This window comes from Coloeus monedula, assembly GCF_965178545.1.
Source record: "Coloeus monedula genome assembly, chromosome: 12".
Taxonomy (NCBI): Eukaryota; Metazoa; Chordata; class Aves; order Passeriformes; family Corvidae; genus Coloeus; species Coloeus monedula.
The window spans coordinates 7,490,061-7,506,535 of NC_138792.1; the positions used below are offsets into that span (position 1 = coordinate 7,490,061).

General features: G+C 39.8%; 1 protein-coding gene across 3 annotated transcripts in view; it reads left to right on the plus strand.

Moving 5' to 3' along the window:
• The first annotated feature begins 321 nt into the window (after positions 1-321).
• MTM1 (myotubularin 1) overlaps positions 322-16,475 on the plus strand; it is a 42,782-nt gene continuing 26,628 nt past the window's right edge. For all 3 annotated transcript variants that reach the window (XM_082289281.1, XM_082289282.1, XM_082289283.1), the window contains exons 1-7: positions 322-409; positions 2,189-2,340; positions 10,469-10,540; positions 11,454-11,526; positions 13,027-13,121; positions 14,144-14,254; positions 15,139-15,240. In XM_082289281.1, coding sequence (XP_082145407.1) covers positions 10,478-10,540; positions 11,454-11,526; positions 13,027-13,121; positions 14,144-14,254; positions 15,139-15,240 — 444 coding nt within the window. In that variant the 5' untranslated portion in view covers positions 322-409; positions 2,189-2,340; positions 10,469-10,477. The remainder of the gene's footprint in view (positions 410-2,188; positions 2,341-10,468; positions 10,541-11,453; positions 11,527-13,026; positions 13,122-14,143; positions 14,255-15,138; positions 15,241-16,475) is intronic.

Consider the following 16,475-nt stretch of genomic DNA (forward strand, 5'->3'; position numbering starts at 1 on the left):
GTTCAGGGGTGTCCAGTGGGCATCCAGAAGGCTTGGGGCGTCTCTCATCACTCCATCAGCGTGCTCCGCTTCACACTGGCCGCACGCCCCTTTCTTCCCCTCCCTTTTCCCCGGGTGTTTCCTTCGGGACCGCTCTGCGGGCCGGGGACGGCGGCGGCCACGGCCCCGAGCGCCGCAGGGCCCCCATTGAGGCTCCGCCCGCCCTCACGGCCTGAGGGCGCCGCTCCCGCCCCGCCCCTCGGGGAAGCCCCGCCCACCGCGCTTGGCCCCGCCCCGCCCCCGCCCCGCCCATCCCGCCGCAGCCCCGCCCCTCGGCCGCAGCTCCCGGCAGCCCCCGCGGCGTGGGGCGGGCGCGGGCCCGTCACGTGAGCGCGGCGCTGGGGCCCGTGGCGGCGGCGGCGGCGGCGCGGTGAGTGTGGGTGAGGGACGGCGCGGAGCCGCGACTGTCGGGGAGAGTCCGTGCGGGGCCCGGGAGAGTCCGTGCGGGGCCGCTGTGCGTCGTTGGGGCCCGGCGGTGTCGGTGCGGCGCCCAGGCGTTGTCGGGTGCGGGGCCCGGTAGTGTCGGTGCGGGGCCCGGGCAGTGTCCCTGGGTCTGGGGAGTGTCGGTGAGGCCCAGCGGCTGGCGGGGCTCGGTTGCCCGGGCTGGGCTCCGGCTTTTCCTGGCTCACGCCCCGGTGTGCAGCATCCATCCGGGAGCGAGGCGTTGCTGAAGTGTCGGGGCTCAGCGAAGACACCTCTGAAGTGTAATTTTGACCTTTCTTGTTAAGTCGTCTCCTGTGATGTGAGAATATCCCGAGTGCTCTTGATTCGCCTTCAGACCTTTAAGCCGCTGTCGCGTTCATTTCTGACTGGCTTAAATTTTGTTCTGAGGCATGTTACTTCTTTCAGTGTTCACGGCTGAAAAGCTGAAACCTTCCATTTCAGAGCAAACTTTTTAGTTGACTTAAAGCATGAAATGATTCTTGAAGATGACAGACTTTCTCCTTGCTGATTTTTGTGTTGCGGCAATCAAAAGGCATGTTTTCTGCTTTGTGTAGTTGGTGGGTTTTGGTCTGTTGGTGTGGGTTTTTTTCAGGTGTACGTGTTTTAAGAGCATAAGAAGGGTATTACCTTTTTTCACAGAAAGCCCTATTTTTCCTAGTGCTATAGAAAGCAGCATAGGCAAACTGGGTGTTAAGTGTTCTGTCGTGGGTCAGTAGATTGGCTGCTACAATAGGCACTGACAAAAACTGAATGTTTAAAAAGTACCTTGGCTCTGTGGCACAGCTCCTTTTCTGGGGCAGGAATTGTGCCCGTTGCTTGCTAGTGGCCATACCTTTGTTCATCATTAGCCAGATTTGAAGGACCAGGTATCTCATGTTACAGGAATAGTATGACGTAAAACCAGAACCTCTTCCCTGCTATAGGTTTCTTTTTAAAGTTAATTTGTGGTTTAGGTGGTTAAAAAAGTTAGGCTGTACAGTTATTAACAGAGTCTTAATACACAGAACTTCTGGCCCTGCAAGTGTCCCAGGAGATGAGCTATAGAGCTGTTTTCAATAAAAAGTAGAATTTTCCCTTTTTGCACTGTTTATCATTCTATGCTTGGTCAGAAGTAAACTCACAGAAAACACACTTGCAAAAGAGATGGGCATGTAGCACCATCAGGGTTGATCAAACCCTAGTGCTATTGTATTTTCCTGCATGTAGAGTTACAGGGTTAATTACCGATAGTTAATTTAGAGTGCACGATTGATTTAATGAGAAGTGACTGTAAAACTGTAAATATTGTGTGTGTTGTTTTAAAGGACACAACATACTAATTTTAATTTCTCTAAGAACTTGAATCGGGTAGAAATAAGTTTTTTGTTTCATGGTCTATTCCTTCTGACTTTGCCAAGTTACATGGCAACTTTCATATGAAAGTCATTCCTAAGTGTATTTGGGAAAAGAAACTGACTTAGCAACATTTTAAAACCAGTTCTTAGAATTTTAGAAGAGAAAGTTCTCAATTCCACGTATTTGATGCCAAACCTCCTGACATAAGGTAAACCATAAAAAGAACTAGTACTGTTTGTTTCCTTTCTCCAGAATGTTTTTAACAGCAACTATTCTGGGATTTTGCTTCCTTTCTGAAGTTTTTAAAAGTAATGGCAATTGATGTTTTCTGGCAGTGCTAATGTCTTCCTACCTGTTCCATTCCTGTTAGGTGCCAACTACAGCACAAAAGTCAAATGTTGTTGGAAAGTTGAAGGAATGAACACAGTTTTCCTGCCATCTGACACTGAAGTGGGCATCTGTATTTTATACAGCTGAAATGACTTGTTAAATCTGGAGACTTCTGAGCAAGCAAGAACAAAAGTAAGTGCCTTTAAGTAGACTGTAGTACACTTTTGTGTAAGATGGGATCTGTTTTTTTCCCAATGATATTGAAGTAACTGGTGCACAACGTTTTTGCTGTGTTGTTGCATGTAGTGTGTGGAAAGGCTGTACAGCAGAGACTGGGATGTGACTGGACCCATCAGTGTGGAAAGGATCCAAGTTTCTGTGCCCAGCAAAGTCCCTGCCTGTTGCTTGAAAGAGAGCACCCCCAGAAGTGTGGTGCTGCCCCGTGAATGACTTAGGCAGGGTAGTGCCAATCTCCCCTTTCTCAGGGATGGAAGCAAACATCAGTTTGTAAATGACTTCATCATAATCTTTGACATCATAGTGTACTTAGTCTACTTTTTTAAGCACAGACCAGCTCAGAATGGTACTTTCTCCTTGGCATTATGTAGTGGAAGAGGGAACTAAACAGCAGATGGCAGAGGAGGAGTCTGATGGGTTGTACATGTTCTTAAAGGAAAGTTGGGAGGAAAGTCTGAGTAGGGGATGTAGTTTTAACTGTTACAGTGTCATTTTTAAATACAGTATATCATTGTGTAACAGATACAATTTCCATTTTGCTTGTGGAATCATCAGTTAAATCTTTAGCAATAGAACTACAGTGGCCTAAGGGGATATCTTTCAAGAAGAATGAGCAGGGAGCAGCTGAAGGCTTTCTTAATAGAAAACTTGGAAGCTGTGTTTGCTATCCCATAGGCTTTCCTGTCAAGTGCATCAGCTTTTGACAATGTGGGAGGTATGCATTCCCTGCAGGGGATGCAAAGTAGTGAAAATAGACTGGGTGGGTTTAGAAAGCCACAGATCAGCCTTCAGGCACAGGTTTCCTACAGATGTAATGTTGATTCTAGAGGTAATCTGACAAATGGTTCCTTAAAAAACCCACTCGCTTCTGTCATGCCATCTAATCTAGCTAGATTTAACTGGTAGAGGGAAAACCACTGCTTCCTTTGATCCACTCACAGGACTGAACTTCCACTTTAGAACTTGGCTATCAGATTGAATATTAAGAAGCAGTCTAGGAAAAAAGATAATGGTGGCAAGGGAAAGGTGATACACATAGAACAAATACAAGATTAGCAATAAGTGGGTAAAACTGGACAGAAATGATTGTTAGCATAAATTGCAAGGAGTAGGACTCTTGGCAATTGCTGGTAAACAGGCCTTAGCTAATAATTACACTTCTTGCTACAAAAGAAGATACTTTTTTTCCTTTGTAATGGTGATATAAAGCAGGAAAAATACCTATCAGATCCATGATGGCATGTGTTCTACTGTCACCTCTCTTTGTGAGAGGACTTGTAATTTTCTTAAAAGAAAGCTTGCCAGGATAAAAGCTAGGATATCACTCTAAGCTATATTTTCAATGTAATTTGAAAGGAGGAAGCAATTGGGTTAATAATTAGAAAAAGTAATGTTAAAGACCTTTATGTTAGCTCTTGTTGGAAATTGTGATTTATTTTGAATAAAGGGTGGGAGTAAAATTCCTTGAAACATTAAGACACTAAAACAAAAACTTCAAATGCTGACAGGAGAAATATCAGTCAAGACAGATCTGAGGATTTTTTTGCTTCCTCCAGCTATTCTTTATTCAATACCTGGCTTCCATGTACAAGCTACAAGAGGCTTTTCTTTTTAGGAACGTTATACATAGAAGTGTTTAGCATCTGGTGGCACTGAGAAATTTTCTGCCAAGCTGTTTCTTTCACTGCCATTTGTAGATTTCCACTGTCAGGATACCAGTTTTTGTTAGTGCAAGATCTTCCTTCTAATATCCTGAAAACACCCTTCTACAGTGAGCCTGTAAAATCTGAGTGGGGAGGCAAGTGATGCACTTGTAATTTGTTTGTTGAATTAGCAGTCACTTGACTGTTGTGAATTTTGTTTGTGTTGAATCCTTTGGGGACAATGACTTGTCCTGTCAAATGCAGGGCATGCTAGAGAACAAGACAATGCTTTTTCTGGGAGAGGGAGCGTTTCTGGCTCTTCACAAACAAATTCAGCAGTCTGTGTTGAGTTGTGCAGCTGCTGTACAGTCTAGCAGAGAGTTGGCAACAATTCTGGAGTGCATCTTTCTTAGGGATGGAAAGCCTGGTGGAGAATTGGTGCTGAGCAAACAGCTTCAGATTGAGAGGGTTTTTGTGCTACTTTTTTTGTAGGATACAGTTTTTTGATTTAACTGACTTGGAAACTTTGGTGCAGAAGGGCAGATAGATTCTACATGGACAGTATTGCATGGAAGTTTGCACTGCTGGCATGCTTTGTGTGTTCTGGTTACAACTTGAATTGGGAAGGCTTTCAAAGAGACTTGAAAACTCATATGATTTCCCTGGAAAAAGTAGATTTAGTAAGTACATGTGAATAGGGAATGTAATTTAGACACAAGGGGAGAAGACCAACTGGTGGCACAGTCCAGTCTCAGATCAGTAGAATCATGAGGGTCCGCTCAAGCAAAGGTGAGGGCTGTGGCCTCCATTACTAAGAGGTTATGCTTGGAAGAATTTTAGACCCTGTAACTGTGATGGTAAAGAAGAAATAGGAGATTCTGTGGTCTACCAATTGCGATAAGAGAGCACGAACAACATTATGGTTAATGATCATGATCTGGAATATCTCTCCTGTGAAGACAGGCTGAGAGTCAGGGATGTCCACCCTGGAGAAGAGAAGGCTCCAGGGAGACCTTATAGCATTTTCCAGAACCTGAAGAGGGTCTAGAAGAAAGATGGGCGCAAGCTTTTTATCAGGGCCTGTTTGGATAGGACAAGGGTGATGGTTTAATGTGAAAGAGGGTCAATTTAGACTAGTTAAAGTCTAGTTAAAAAGCTTTCCACAATGAGGATGGTGAAACATTGCCACAGGTTGCCCAGACAGGATGCCTCATCCCTGGAAACATTTGAGGTCAGGGTGGACAGGGCTCTGAGCAACCTGATCTACTTAAAGATGCCCCTGCTCACTGCAGGGGGATTGGACCAGATGACTAGAGGTCCCTTCCATCCCCAGGAGTTTTGCTTCTAAATTCCCCCTGCATCGGTATCTTTCACTGTTGCAGGAAATTGTTGTTGGGTTTATATCCTTTGGAAATACGTATCAGCAAGTATTTCTCTGGTGTGGATTATCTGTGGGGTTTTAGTTGTTTGCATATTGTACCTTTTTTGAAACTGGAATGCTCTGCTTTGTGCTAACTTTTTGTAGCATTGTAACTTTGGAGACTTCTGCTACCTTATTTTTGTTTCTGAGTGTAGTTCCTTGTTGTAAAATATAACTGGTTAAATGAGTTTGAAAGAGATATATTTATTTCTGTGGACTTGATTAGTTGGTTGTTGCTCTGTTGTCTCACTATGTTTCATTTTGTTTGATTGGTGCTGTTTTGTTAGGGACAGCTGATGTCTGGAAAACTGCCTTCATTGCCTTAGATTTTTCTTGTGACTTGTTTTGTACCCCTGTATGTCTTTATATCTTGTCCTAAAATTTTATTAACCTTTAATAAGATGAATGACTACTCTTGACTTCATTAGATTAAATACCTATTTACTAGTGTTAAAAATGCTGATGCTTATTTTGGTGACCCTGATAACTTAGATGCTGTTGTTGGCTTGACACTTCAGGACTGCTGCTTTTCCATATATATTTTGTGAAGGAATTATGTTGTTTTCTGCTTAATACTTAGGGTGCACTACTTTTTTTTTTTTCCTTTTTCCTTCATGGTTGTCCTAGCTTAACTTTGATGCTGTCTTAGAAATTCCTAGAGTTGTGCTCTAGTCTGAATGTTATTTCTGAAATCCTACATATTTTGTATTATCTCTTCTGTGCAGTTGTGGTTCTGACAGACATGCCTTTGGTTTTAGGACTTTGTATTTTATACTTTTAATTTTATTATGGGAAACACAAGGCAGTATATTCATACTGGCTCTGTATGTTGTTACTATAGCAAAGAAAACTCTACCAGAATGCCTTTCAAACACTGCTCTGTGTCTCTCCGTTCCCATGAATCCTAGGAAGCAGAAGTATAAATATCATGTTTAATGAAAATACAGATTCCAAGTAGTTTAATTGTTATTGTAAGATCACTGGAGCCTCCATTTCTTGATAGTGTTACTATATTAAGTTCTGATAACTTTAACAAAGCTTTGTTTATTAGCTCAAGTTAAATCCAGTAAAATTGCTTTGTCTCCTTGCTATTCTCGATTGAGGAATGAATGTTCAGCTATTTGTAACTGCAGAATAACACAAATCACAAATCTGATTTGTTTTAAATTTGCAGAGTAACTCTCTTTTCAGCTGCTGTCAAGTGTGAGCTTTGACAGGTTATCAATTTTTGTGCAAGTGTAGAAATACACAAGTGATACTGGGGAATAAAATGTGCTTGCAGTGGAAAACTACTTGAAAGATTTCTCCCTGTGTGGAAGGACTACTGCTGCTCTGCGATAATGAGAAAGTTGTAGCTATTTTAAGACTGTGGTGGAGTAAGTTCTTTGAATTGTTCATGGCAGTATTACTTTGGGAGGCTGCCAGAAGCTGCTTCTACAGTTAGACAGAAAAAGAAATAATATTAAAAAAGGAAATATTTCATGTTCATTTTAAATGTTTTTGGAAACTTGTTTTCTCTTGATACAGTGAAGTTCACTTCCTTAAGGGTGTGCCCTTGTTTGATGGGTACTTTTAATGAGAACTTAATCTTGTCTGTTGTCTGAAGATCACAGAAGCATAGCATAATCCAAGTTGGTAGGGTCTTCAGGAGGCCTCCAGTTCAACCCCTTGCACAAAGCAGGATCAGACCTAGTTGCTCAAAGCTCCTCCTTGGTCCCTGTTTTCGCAGCCTGACTGCCTTATAGTGCAAAAGAAGGGGGTTGTTGTTCTTTTTCCCTGAAATCAAGCTGGAATCTAGTTTGTTTTGATTTCTGTTGTATCTTGTCATTCACCACTACCTTGGCTCTGCCTTCTCAGCAACTACCTCAGAGATAGCAGTGGGCAGCTGTGAGGTCCCACTGAAACTGTCTCTTCTTCAGGCTGAACAGTTCCCACCTCCTTCAGCCTCTCACTGTAGGGCAGGTGCTCCATGTTCTGTTCCTCCTGGGAAACCTCAGCTGAACTTGTTGCAATTTATCAATGCCTGCCTTGTACTGGTGTCCAACAGTGGACACTGTTCTAAATGCTGCCTAATGAGTGCTCTATAATTAAATACTAGGACATAGTTTACTTACAGAGATGTGGGTGGTTATAAATATGCTTATTAGTATTTGGGATTTTTAAATATGACTGGATTTCAAAACAAAATTTTTGTAGCATTAGAAGAATTCTTCCACTTGCATATTGATGAAATTAACTGACACTAATTTTAGTGAAAATGTTTGATGGATTTTAAAAATACCATGACAGATAACACCTTATCTTCATTACATATTTATTCAACTTGATTAGCTCTGAATAAGTCTAATTTGCATCATTAAAGTGTTGGAAATGAAACAGAGTAGTTGGTTGTAATTCTAGAGTGTAGTTTTCTATAGAAATTGAAGTCAGATAATGAATTTATTCTCACTGTAAAGTATGTTTAAAGAAGTGGGTCTCATGGAGAGTTGGGGGAATCTTAGGCAAAGTAAATTTGCATGCACAGAGATATAAACAGCTGCTGCAAGACCACACACATCTTGTTTGCTTGAAGTGGCCTGGGCAGGTGGCAGCGTGGAGGGAAGGGAAGGGAAGCTCTGTCCCTGCTGTATTGTCAGGTTCCTCAAGGAAAATTTTTTCTGAGAACCTGAAAGGATCTCTGCCTGTTTCTTTTAACTTTTCCACATCTCAGTGTGAGTTATATTCAGTGTTCTGGATTATTTCAGAATCTTAACTCACCTCATGTAATGCTCCTATTCAGCCCAAACTTAGTGAATGTGCGGGAAGGGGAGGAAATAATACAGAAGGCACAGGAGCACACGGAAGGCTTTTGAAACACTTGGTGCTGTTCCCTGTGTGAGCAGCAGGAGCACGCTGCGATTGGAAGGCATAAGGAGTGTCCAAACAAGCTTCTGTTTTTCTGAGCTTTGGCAGTGGGCTGGCTCTGAGGTGAGTGTCCAGGGTCCTGGGTGGGCTCCTGTGGCCTCTGCTGAGCTCTTCCTGTGGCTTTGCTGCTGGAGTAGCTGTGGTTGCAGGATCAACAGCCAGCTTGGGTGTGCTGGTACCTGCTGCAGTCAGAATTTCCATTTTGCAGTGCAGATCTATTCAGGGTTGGCACATCCTTTAAAAGTCGTTTTTGTAGGGCTTGTTTGTGCTCTCTTGTCTCTTGTGGTTGGTGCAGCCTTAATTTAAATTTACGTGAGTTCCAGTTAAAATCTCCAGTTACTTAGTCTCTTCTGACATAGGAAAACTGGAGCTGCTGTGCCTTTGTGTCACCTGGCATTTCTCATTTAAAATATGAAAAAAAGCCACTTCATAAAGGAAATTTTTTAAAAATAACATTCTGAGTAAATATGCCTTTTATCTTTATAAAACCTTAAACTTCTATAAATTAAGGAAAGTAATCTGAACAAATACTGGATGTTGACAAGTTGGCATAGCAATATAGCAAAAATTGAATCTACCTTAAGTTGATAGTATGTAAGATATTGCAAGGAAAGAAAAGCTGTGCAAATATCTTCTCTTAATACTCTATGGTCAAAATATTAGACTCCAGTATTGCAACAGTATTTCTGTGGAGGGTAGTTGAAAGGACAATGATTTAATTTTGATTGCTAATAGATTTTCATTTAAATTGTTGCTGATGCGCTAAAATGATTTCAGGGCCCTTGTTTCAGTGTTTGGAGAAAGTTGAGATAGCTGGAGACCCAGAAGGGAAGAAATAACTTGTGTGACAGGGTAACACGGGCTCTGTGGCATTCAAAAGCTTTTTTCTTCATTTTTTCAACTGAATGTGTGCTCCTTTTTAATTTTTTAAATTTTTTTTGTGGAGGGATGTGATTTTTTACTGATAAACTGTATCACTGAATATTACAGTTTTAAATACAATGTCATGTTTCCTGTGTTCTTAATGAGATATGAAAGAGTTGGGTAACAAGCCCATAGAACTTCAGGGTGTGGTTTTCCACTTTATTCCTGCACAGACACACTCCTGTACTGCTAAAGTGGTGTCAGAGCATTTTGCCTCTTGCAGTTTAGTGTGTCACGGTCAGCCCACTGTTACACAGGAGCGTGGGCTGCTTTGTCATGGTGCAGAAATCTGGCCAAACTTCCCAGTGTTGAGAGGGGAGAGAAAGTGCCTTCCAAAGACTACAAATCTGTGCAATAGAAATGACAACTGTGTAGTCTGTAATCGTCCTCCCCCCCCCCCCACTCTCCCAAACAAGCAAACAAACAGAATTTCTTCAAGACTGCTGTGATGTCAGGTCAGTTGATGAAGGGTGTGTGAGTAGTGAAAGGGAAGTGTTTTCCCAGTGTTATTTCTAGAATTCACTTGTGCAATGTTGGGAAATTAAGATGATGAATCATCTTGTGATGACACGCGAGATTTTGTCTTTAATACCATTTAAAAAATAAATAAAATCCTTTTCCTTTAAATACATGAATGTTGTTCAGACCAGCAGGCTGGACACTCACTCTTTCGGTGTAGTAACTGAAGCTCCAGTTAGGAAATGGGGGATTGTTTTTAAGTGGAGAAGTACTGTGGAAGTCCTGCTTTTTCTTGTTTTGTTTTTTAAACTTGAAACACTTGAGTGTATTGACATGCTTGTGACTTTGAGAGCTGTGCAATAATACTCCAAGTAGGTTGCATTTCATAATATGTGTATACAGTGACTTAAAATAAGCACTCTAATGTCTGTTTACTGAACTAATACTCGTATTCCAACATCTGAATTTCAATAGAGAGCTTGAGTCAGAATATTCCTTATAATAAGGCCTGATTGCAAAGCTAGTAATGAATTTCTTGTTAGATTTGGATGTTTTTGAATAGTAACCTTCAATTACAGGGCATTGTGTAATTTTTTGAATTACTAGTACCTTGCAAAACATTCTTGTAAGTTCTTGATGTCTACCTGTGGACCTCAAAAGTCTAAAATCTCTCCTGGAAATAGTCTGTAGTTCAGGAGGAAGTTTAAGTCTCCGATTTGTGTTTACTTGTCAGATACCTGGCATGGCCTCATCATCTGCACCTAAATATAATTCAAACTCCTTGGAGAACTCCTCAAGCAAACGGGTGAGTGTAACTTTTTTCATGTTTTTATTTTTTTACATCAGAGTTCCCAGAGATCATTGTCTTGTATATTTGGTTAGAAAAATAAGTATTTAAATGGCTTATTGAATGTCTATACTTATTTTTATTGCTAAAATTCTTATGCAGTTAACTGAGATGATTTAAATATCTTTTGGAGTGGATAGGCAAAGTGTTCTCTATCATAGCTAACGAGACACTCCTTAAAATCAATTCTAATATACTTAGTCTTATCCTTGCTTTCTACCTTGAAATATTCTGTGGCATGCTTGAAAATTTTTGGCACTTTGTTGCCTTAGAAAGATTCTGTATTGCAATTGCTAAGTTATACCTTGTTACATTTGTCTGGCTCAGTTTTAAGATGTTCATCTGCAGTGAAAAATAGATTGAAACAATCTAAATGTCACCCCCCCTCTGCTTTCTAATGCTGTGCAGCTGAAGAAAATGTAACCTGGGTGCAAGAAAACAGAAACTACTGAACGTGGGAAAGTCACAAATGAGTAGATTGTGTGTGATAGTTGTGAGTACATTGGTTAAGTAATTTCAGTTGATTTGTTCTTCCAAGCCCAGTGTACTTGGAAAATTAAATGCACAAAACTTCCAGAGTATTTAGAGTATAGAGGTTTAATTCCAATTTAACACAAATATAACTGACTATTCTTTTAGGAGAAGACTAAAACCTGCTTATGTTTCAGATCTGTTCAACCTTTAAATGTTTCATAGTTGTATTTTAAGATAGTGGGGTGTGTTCCTGTTTTGGTTCAGTGTGTGAATTCCTACTTGGCCAAGACCTGTTCTTTCCCATGCAGGAATTACCTTTAAGTTTGGGCTTTTTTATTTTTAATCTGGAACTTGAAATTGTAAATAAACCGTGGTGTGCTCTTGTGCTTCTCTTTAGACTCTAAAAGATGGGACTAACTGGGAACAAAATGAAGAAATACCTCGTCTGCCAGGAGAGACCAGGGTTACAGGTATGAAGCTCCATGGCTGCCTGATGCAGTGATGTTCAGCAGTCTGGCAGACACTTATATCTCACTGAGCTATTTTGTAGTTTGGACTGGTTTGGGTGGGGGGCAAAGGTAAGTCATGCTTGAATATAATGAATTTTTCAAAGAAATTGTGAAAGGGACTTTTTATCGTTTATCACAAATAACTTTCTAAGTCTTTAAAATCTTGGTTTTTAATCATCCTCACATGGCAGATCTTCCAATAGAAAGAAATTGCATGTCATGTTATAGTTGTATCTACCGATTAAGTAGCACATGTTGAGTGATGAGAGCTCCTCCAAGCTTTTGGAAGTCAAGAGAATTCTATGTGCCACCCAGTATGCATTGATACATTGTAGAGTAGCGTGGAATCCAAGTCTAAATGTGAATTCCCAAAGTACCATTTTATGCTTCCTTGACGCAGCAGGGCATGAACAGGGCGCCTCTGCTCTTGTTGGCCTTTACATACAAAAGTGTGGTAGCATAAGGGAGATGAATGTATTATTAGTTTTCTTTTCTTGATGGAAGCTCTTCCTGAAATGGAAGTCTTTGCTGGGGTCTGTCTTTTACTTGTGCTGCTTCTCCTCCCCTATGCCCGGCTTTGTTGGGTGGATTTGTAAACAAGATTGGCTCAGTTGAGAGCAATGTGGTAATTCAGAGGAAGTAGTTTTGTTTTTAATGAAGAAGGTGTGAAGGAGAGGGTGTGGGACTAAGATGGATGTGTGATGTGATCCTTATGAAAACTGGCTGTGCTTTGGGGCACTGCAGTGAAATAGGCACTTTTTGTGCAAGGCTGGTAAATAGATTGGGCTTAAAGAAATGAGTGGACAGGGAAAAATAAATGGAAGTCTTCAATGTCATGGTTGGACTCAATGATCTGAGAGGTCTTTTCCAGCCTGAAGGATTCTGATTCTGATTGCATTGCTTCACTTAAATCTTCTTTTTGAGTGGTATGTGTTAGTATTTGTTCTGTTACTGTCCTTGCTGTAACACTGCTGATGGCCCTACTCTGTTTGATTGCCTCGAATTGAAATGTAATGTTTCTCTGCAGCATGGTGAATTTCCTAAACACTCTACAACTTGAACTCTACTTCAGTAGAGAATTGTTTACAGAATAGTGTAATAGTATCAGCAATGTATTTGTTATGGGATGGTGAATAGGCTATGTTATAGAAATCACAGTACTCCCTGTTCTATGTCCTGCCCTCTCCTGTGTAGTGCTGAGAAAGAAAACACAAATATAACTAGGGAAGGCTACTGAAATCTGTGCACTTAATTTGGGCAAGTTTAGTATATGAGTCTTCCGAATTTTTTTAATAATTCAAGGAGATAAAACTCAGATGTATTACTTTCTAAATTCATTCACCTCTGAGTGGCTCTTATGAGTACAGCTCTCATTTTATTTTACTGCTACTTGAGTGATACTGTCCTTAGCTCCCATTTTGTCTTTTCATAATCTTTTACGAAATACTATGTTTCTTACAGACAAGGATGTTATTTATATGTGTCCATTTAATGGCCCTGTTAAAGGAAGAGTGTACATCACAAACTACAGGCTGTACCTAAGAAGTGTGGAAAATGTGAGTAATATGCCACAATTACTTCATGGAATGAGTTGGCTTTAAACTCTCTTCCGTTCACCCCCACCGCCTTTGATTTATTTTGTGGCCAGTTCATTTATTTCAGTTTTGGCACACATGTGCTTGTAGAATTGCATGGGAGGCTTTTTGCTTGAAGTGGTCTGTAATGTTTGTAATAACCATATCTTAATTCTGTAATGACTAAATAGTAATTGCCTTTGTGCCACTGAGAAATCTGTATTAAAACAGAAGTCCTTTAAAGTTAAATGTGTTGTAAAAGTGTGATTTTTGCCTGGTAAAATTACAGTTTGATCACTTACAGTGAACTGATACCTTTGTCTTTTGTCTGTCAGAGCTTTTTTGATAGCTGTTCCCTTTACACTTAATCTGTGATAGATCAAGAGCAGCAACTAATGATGTGCAACAGTTCTTAAAATAGCTGTCAGTAAACCGAGACTTTGATTGTCCTTACTGTTAGAAAAGAAAAATACTTTGATCAATAGAACCTTTTGTGGGTGCAGGGAGTGGTAATGTGTTTGATAAGCAGTGACATGGAAGAGCATAAAATGTGCTTGTGATCTGTTTCGTAATATGGGTTTTTTTAAAAAAATAAGGATTTGGGACTATTGAGCTAAGGTCTTTCTGGTTTTGGCTAACTGTACTAGTAAGGTCTTTTTTTTGTTTAGTTCTACTTTATGCTGTATATCAGTAAAGCAATATTAGCAGGCAGGGGCAATCAGTATATAGCAGAAGGCATCTCTGAGGGTGTTGCCACCTCTTTTCCTGCATATTGAACAAGGCATGAAGTATTTTTGTAGCATGTTAAACTGGATGATGCTCAAGGCTGTAGAGTGACTGTACAGACTTCCTAACATGTTGGGAGAGGAGACTCCAAGGCAGAAACATGCTTTTGTTTCCTGTATGTATTTCATGTCTGCTTTCTATTCTGGAATGCATAAGAACATTTTGCTTGAGTCTTCTTTTCACATTAATCTTTTCCTTACTCAAAACTTTTCTTGCAGGATCCAGTTGTGATATTGAATGTTCCATTGGGAGTAATTTCAAGGATTGAAAAAATGGGAGGAGCTTCAAGCAGAGGAGAGAACTCTTATGGATTAGATATAACCTGTAAAGTAAGACTTTCCAATAATTCAGTAGGAAATGAAATCTAGAGGTTTTTTTCTCACTGATTACCTATTTGTAGGAAGGAAAAAGTACGTGCTTACACTGAATTTAAAAAGAGCTTCTTGAAACTGGACAGAAAAATACCTTTTGTATAAAGGGCTGTTTAACTGTCCTCTTTGCATTCAAGCAGAGGTATTGGTCTTGCTTTCCAGATCACTAATTGACAAGGTTTTGCACAGTAGTTGTATTTTAGGGCCTTATTTCTGCACTGCTTTATTTCATTTGTTCTAAAAGGAATATTTTTAATAATTCTGGTATCTTTCAAGAACACCTCAGATGGGGTCTTTGTAAGCTATAAAGCCAGTGAAAAGTTTATGTAAAAAAATCTATAGTCTTACAAAAAATGGGCACCATGACAGTCACAGGGGAGTTCCCAGTGGATAATTCAGGGTCCTTTGCTGGATTCATTAATCGAGCATGTGCTCATTTGAGTCTTAGCAGTCAATGTGCAGATTGCTTATTTTTGACCCAAGTGATGGGAACATAGGAACAATGTGTTCTACACAGATTATTGGCAAGTGTTTCTTTTGAAAACACGGTAATTCCCATCCTGCAAACTTTCAGTAGCTGGTGAGACTTTTTAGTGAATCAAATAGAGCCATTTCTGATGGCTTCATGTCGAAGTGGCGTTTGTAGCACAGAGTGTGGTGCTGCTTTATTTTTACAATTCTTACACTCTATTCTGTTTTATGGGATAAGAAGTAAAACTGAACAGGACTGGAGGTGTGTTACAAGCAGATTCTAAATCATGTTTAGTGTATAATATAGCACTTGTACAGAGAGAAGCATCTTACAGCTTTGGTTCACCTAACAGATAATGGCTTTGTTTTAGGATATGAGGAATTTACGGTTTGCATTAAAACAAGAAGGGCACAGTAGAAGAGATATATTTGAAGTTCTCACAAAATATGCTTTTCCCCAGTCACATAACTTGGTAAGTTACATCATTTCTACTGCTGAGCTGTATTAATGCAGACTTCTTGCCAATTAACTTTACCTATTTGACGTAGTAATGGCTACATCATGGCTGCTTAAAAAGTATAGCCACAGAATCTGGTGTTAGCATAAACTACCCAGCAGCTTTTATTTTGTGTATTTACAACACTTAAATCTATGTATTTTGTAAAATCATGGATGTATTCCAGATAAACTGCTGAGTACATCTGCTCCATACAGGTTTCATTGCTTAGAAACTGCAAGTTATCCTCCCTAATTTGGGAGTATAGGGAATACATGCCTTACTTGATTTCTTGAAAACACTGATCAATCAGGCAGTCTCCAAGGCAATGATAAATATGAATTACCAAGGGTTTTACTTCAGGAGAAGAAGATATGGTAAGACAATACTTGTTTTATTGATGAAACTAATGAAAAGTATAACAGGAATACATTTATGAATTTGCACAGATTTATTTCAGGTTAAAAAAGTGTCATATGGAAGGAATTGAGCAACAATGATACAAGCTAATCATTATCTTCCATTTCTTTGAAATCTGTGCACTGTCCTTGGTGTGAATCATTTGACACCTCTTTAGTAAATGCTTTATTTTGTCCATTGTAATATTCAATTTACACTTTATTGGTGTGCTTTAATTTAGGATAATTGTATAAGAGTACTGTTCACAAAGTATTGGGAGGTTCTGCTCTGAATTCAAAGAATTGTTGTCTTTACAAGGCTGTAGGAAGAATCTTATTTCTTTCTATGAATATATGTGTCAGTCAATGGGCTGGACTCTATAAACATTTAATTCTTTAAAACTTTTTTGTAGAAATTTTCATTCTGTATGCAAACTGTGGAGCGAAAGCAGAAGGGAAAATGCTTTTGCTTAGAATATTTTGTATTGTTGACAAATAGGCCTTTAGAAATTAAACAGATTTCTACCTTTGGGTAGGTGTGAAGAGTTGTAATCACGAAGAAGATGGTTGTTAAAGAAGTGAATATATCTAATTCTACTGTTGACATTTTATCAATTTTGAAATAGAGAATGATTGAAAGTATGACAGGATATGTGGACTTTGAAAGTATGATGGAAAAGAAGAAGCTGTATGTGGAAATATCAAGTTAGGTAGAGGTTCACGTCAAAAGCAGCTTCTAGACATCATGGGGTCCTGGCTTCTGTTGCAAGAGGGTTGTAGATTGGGTTATCCTGGGCACAGTCAAGTGTATTG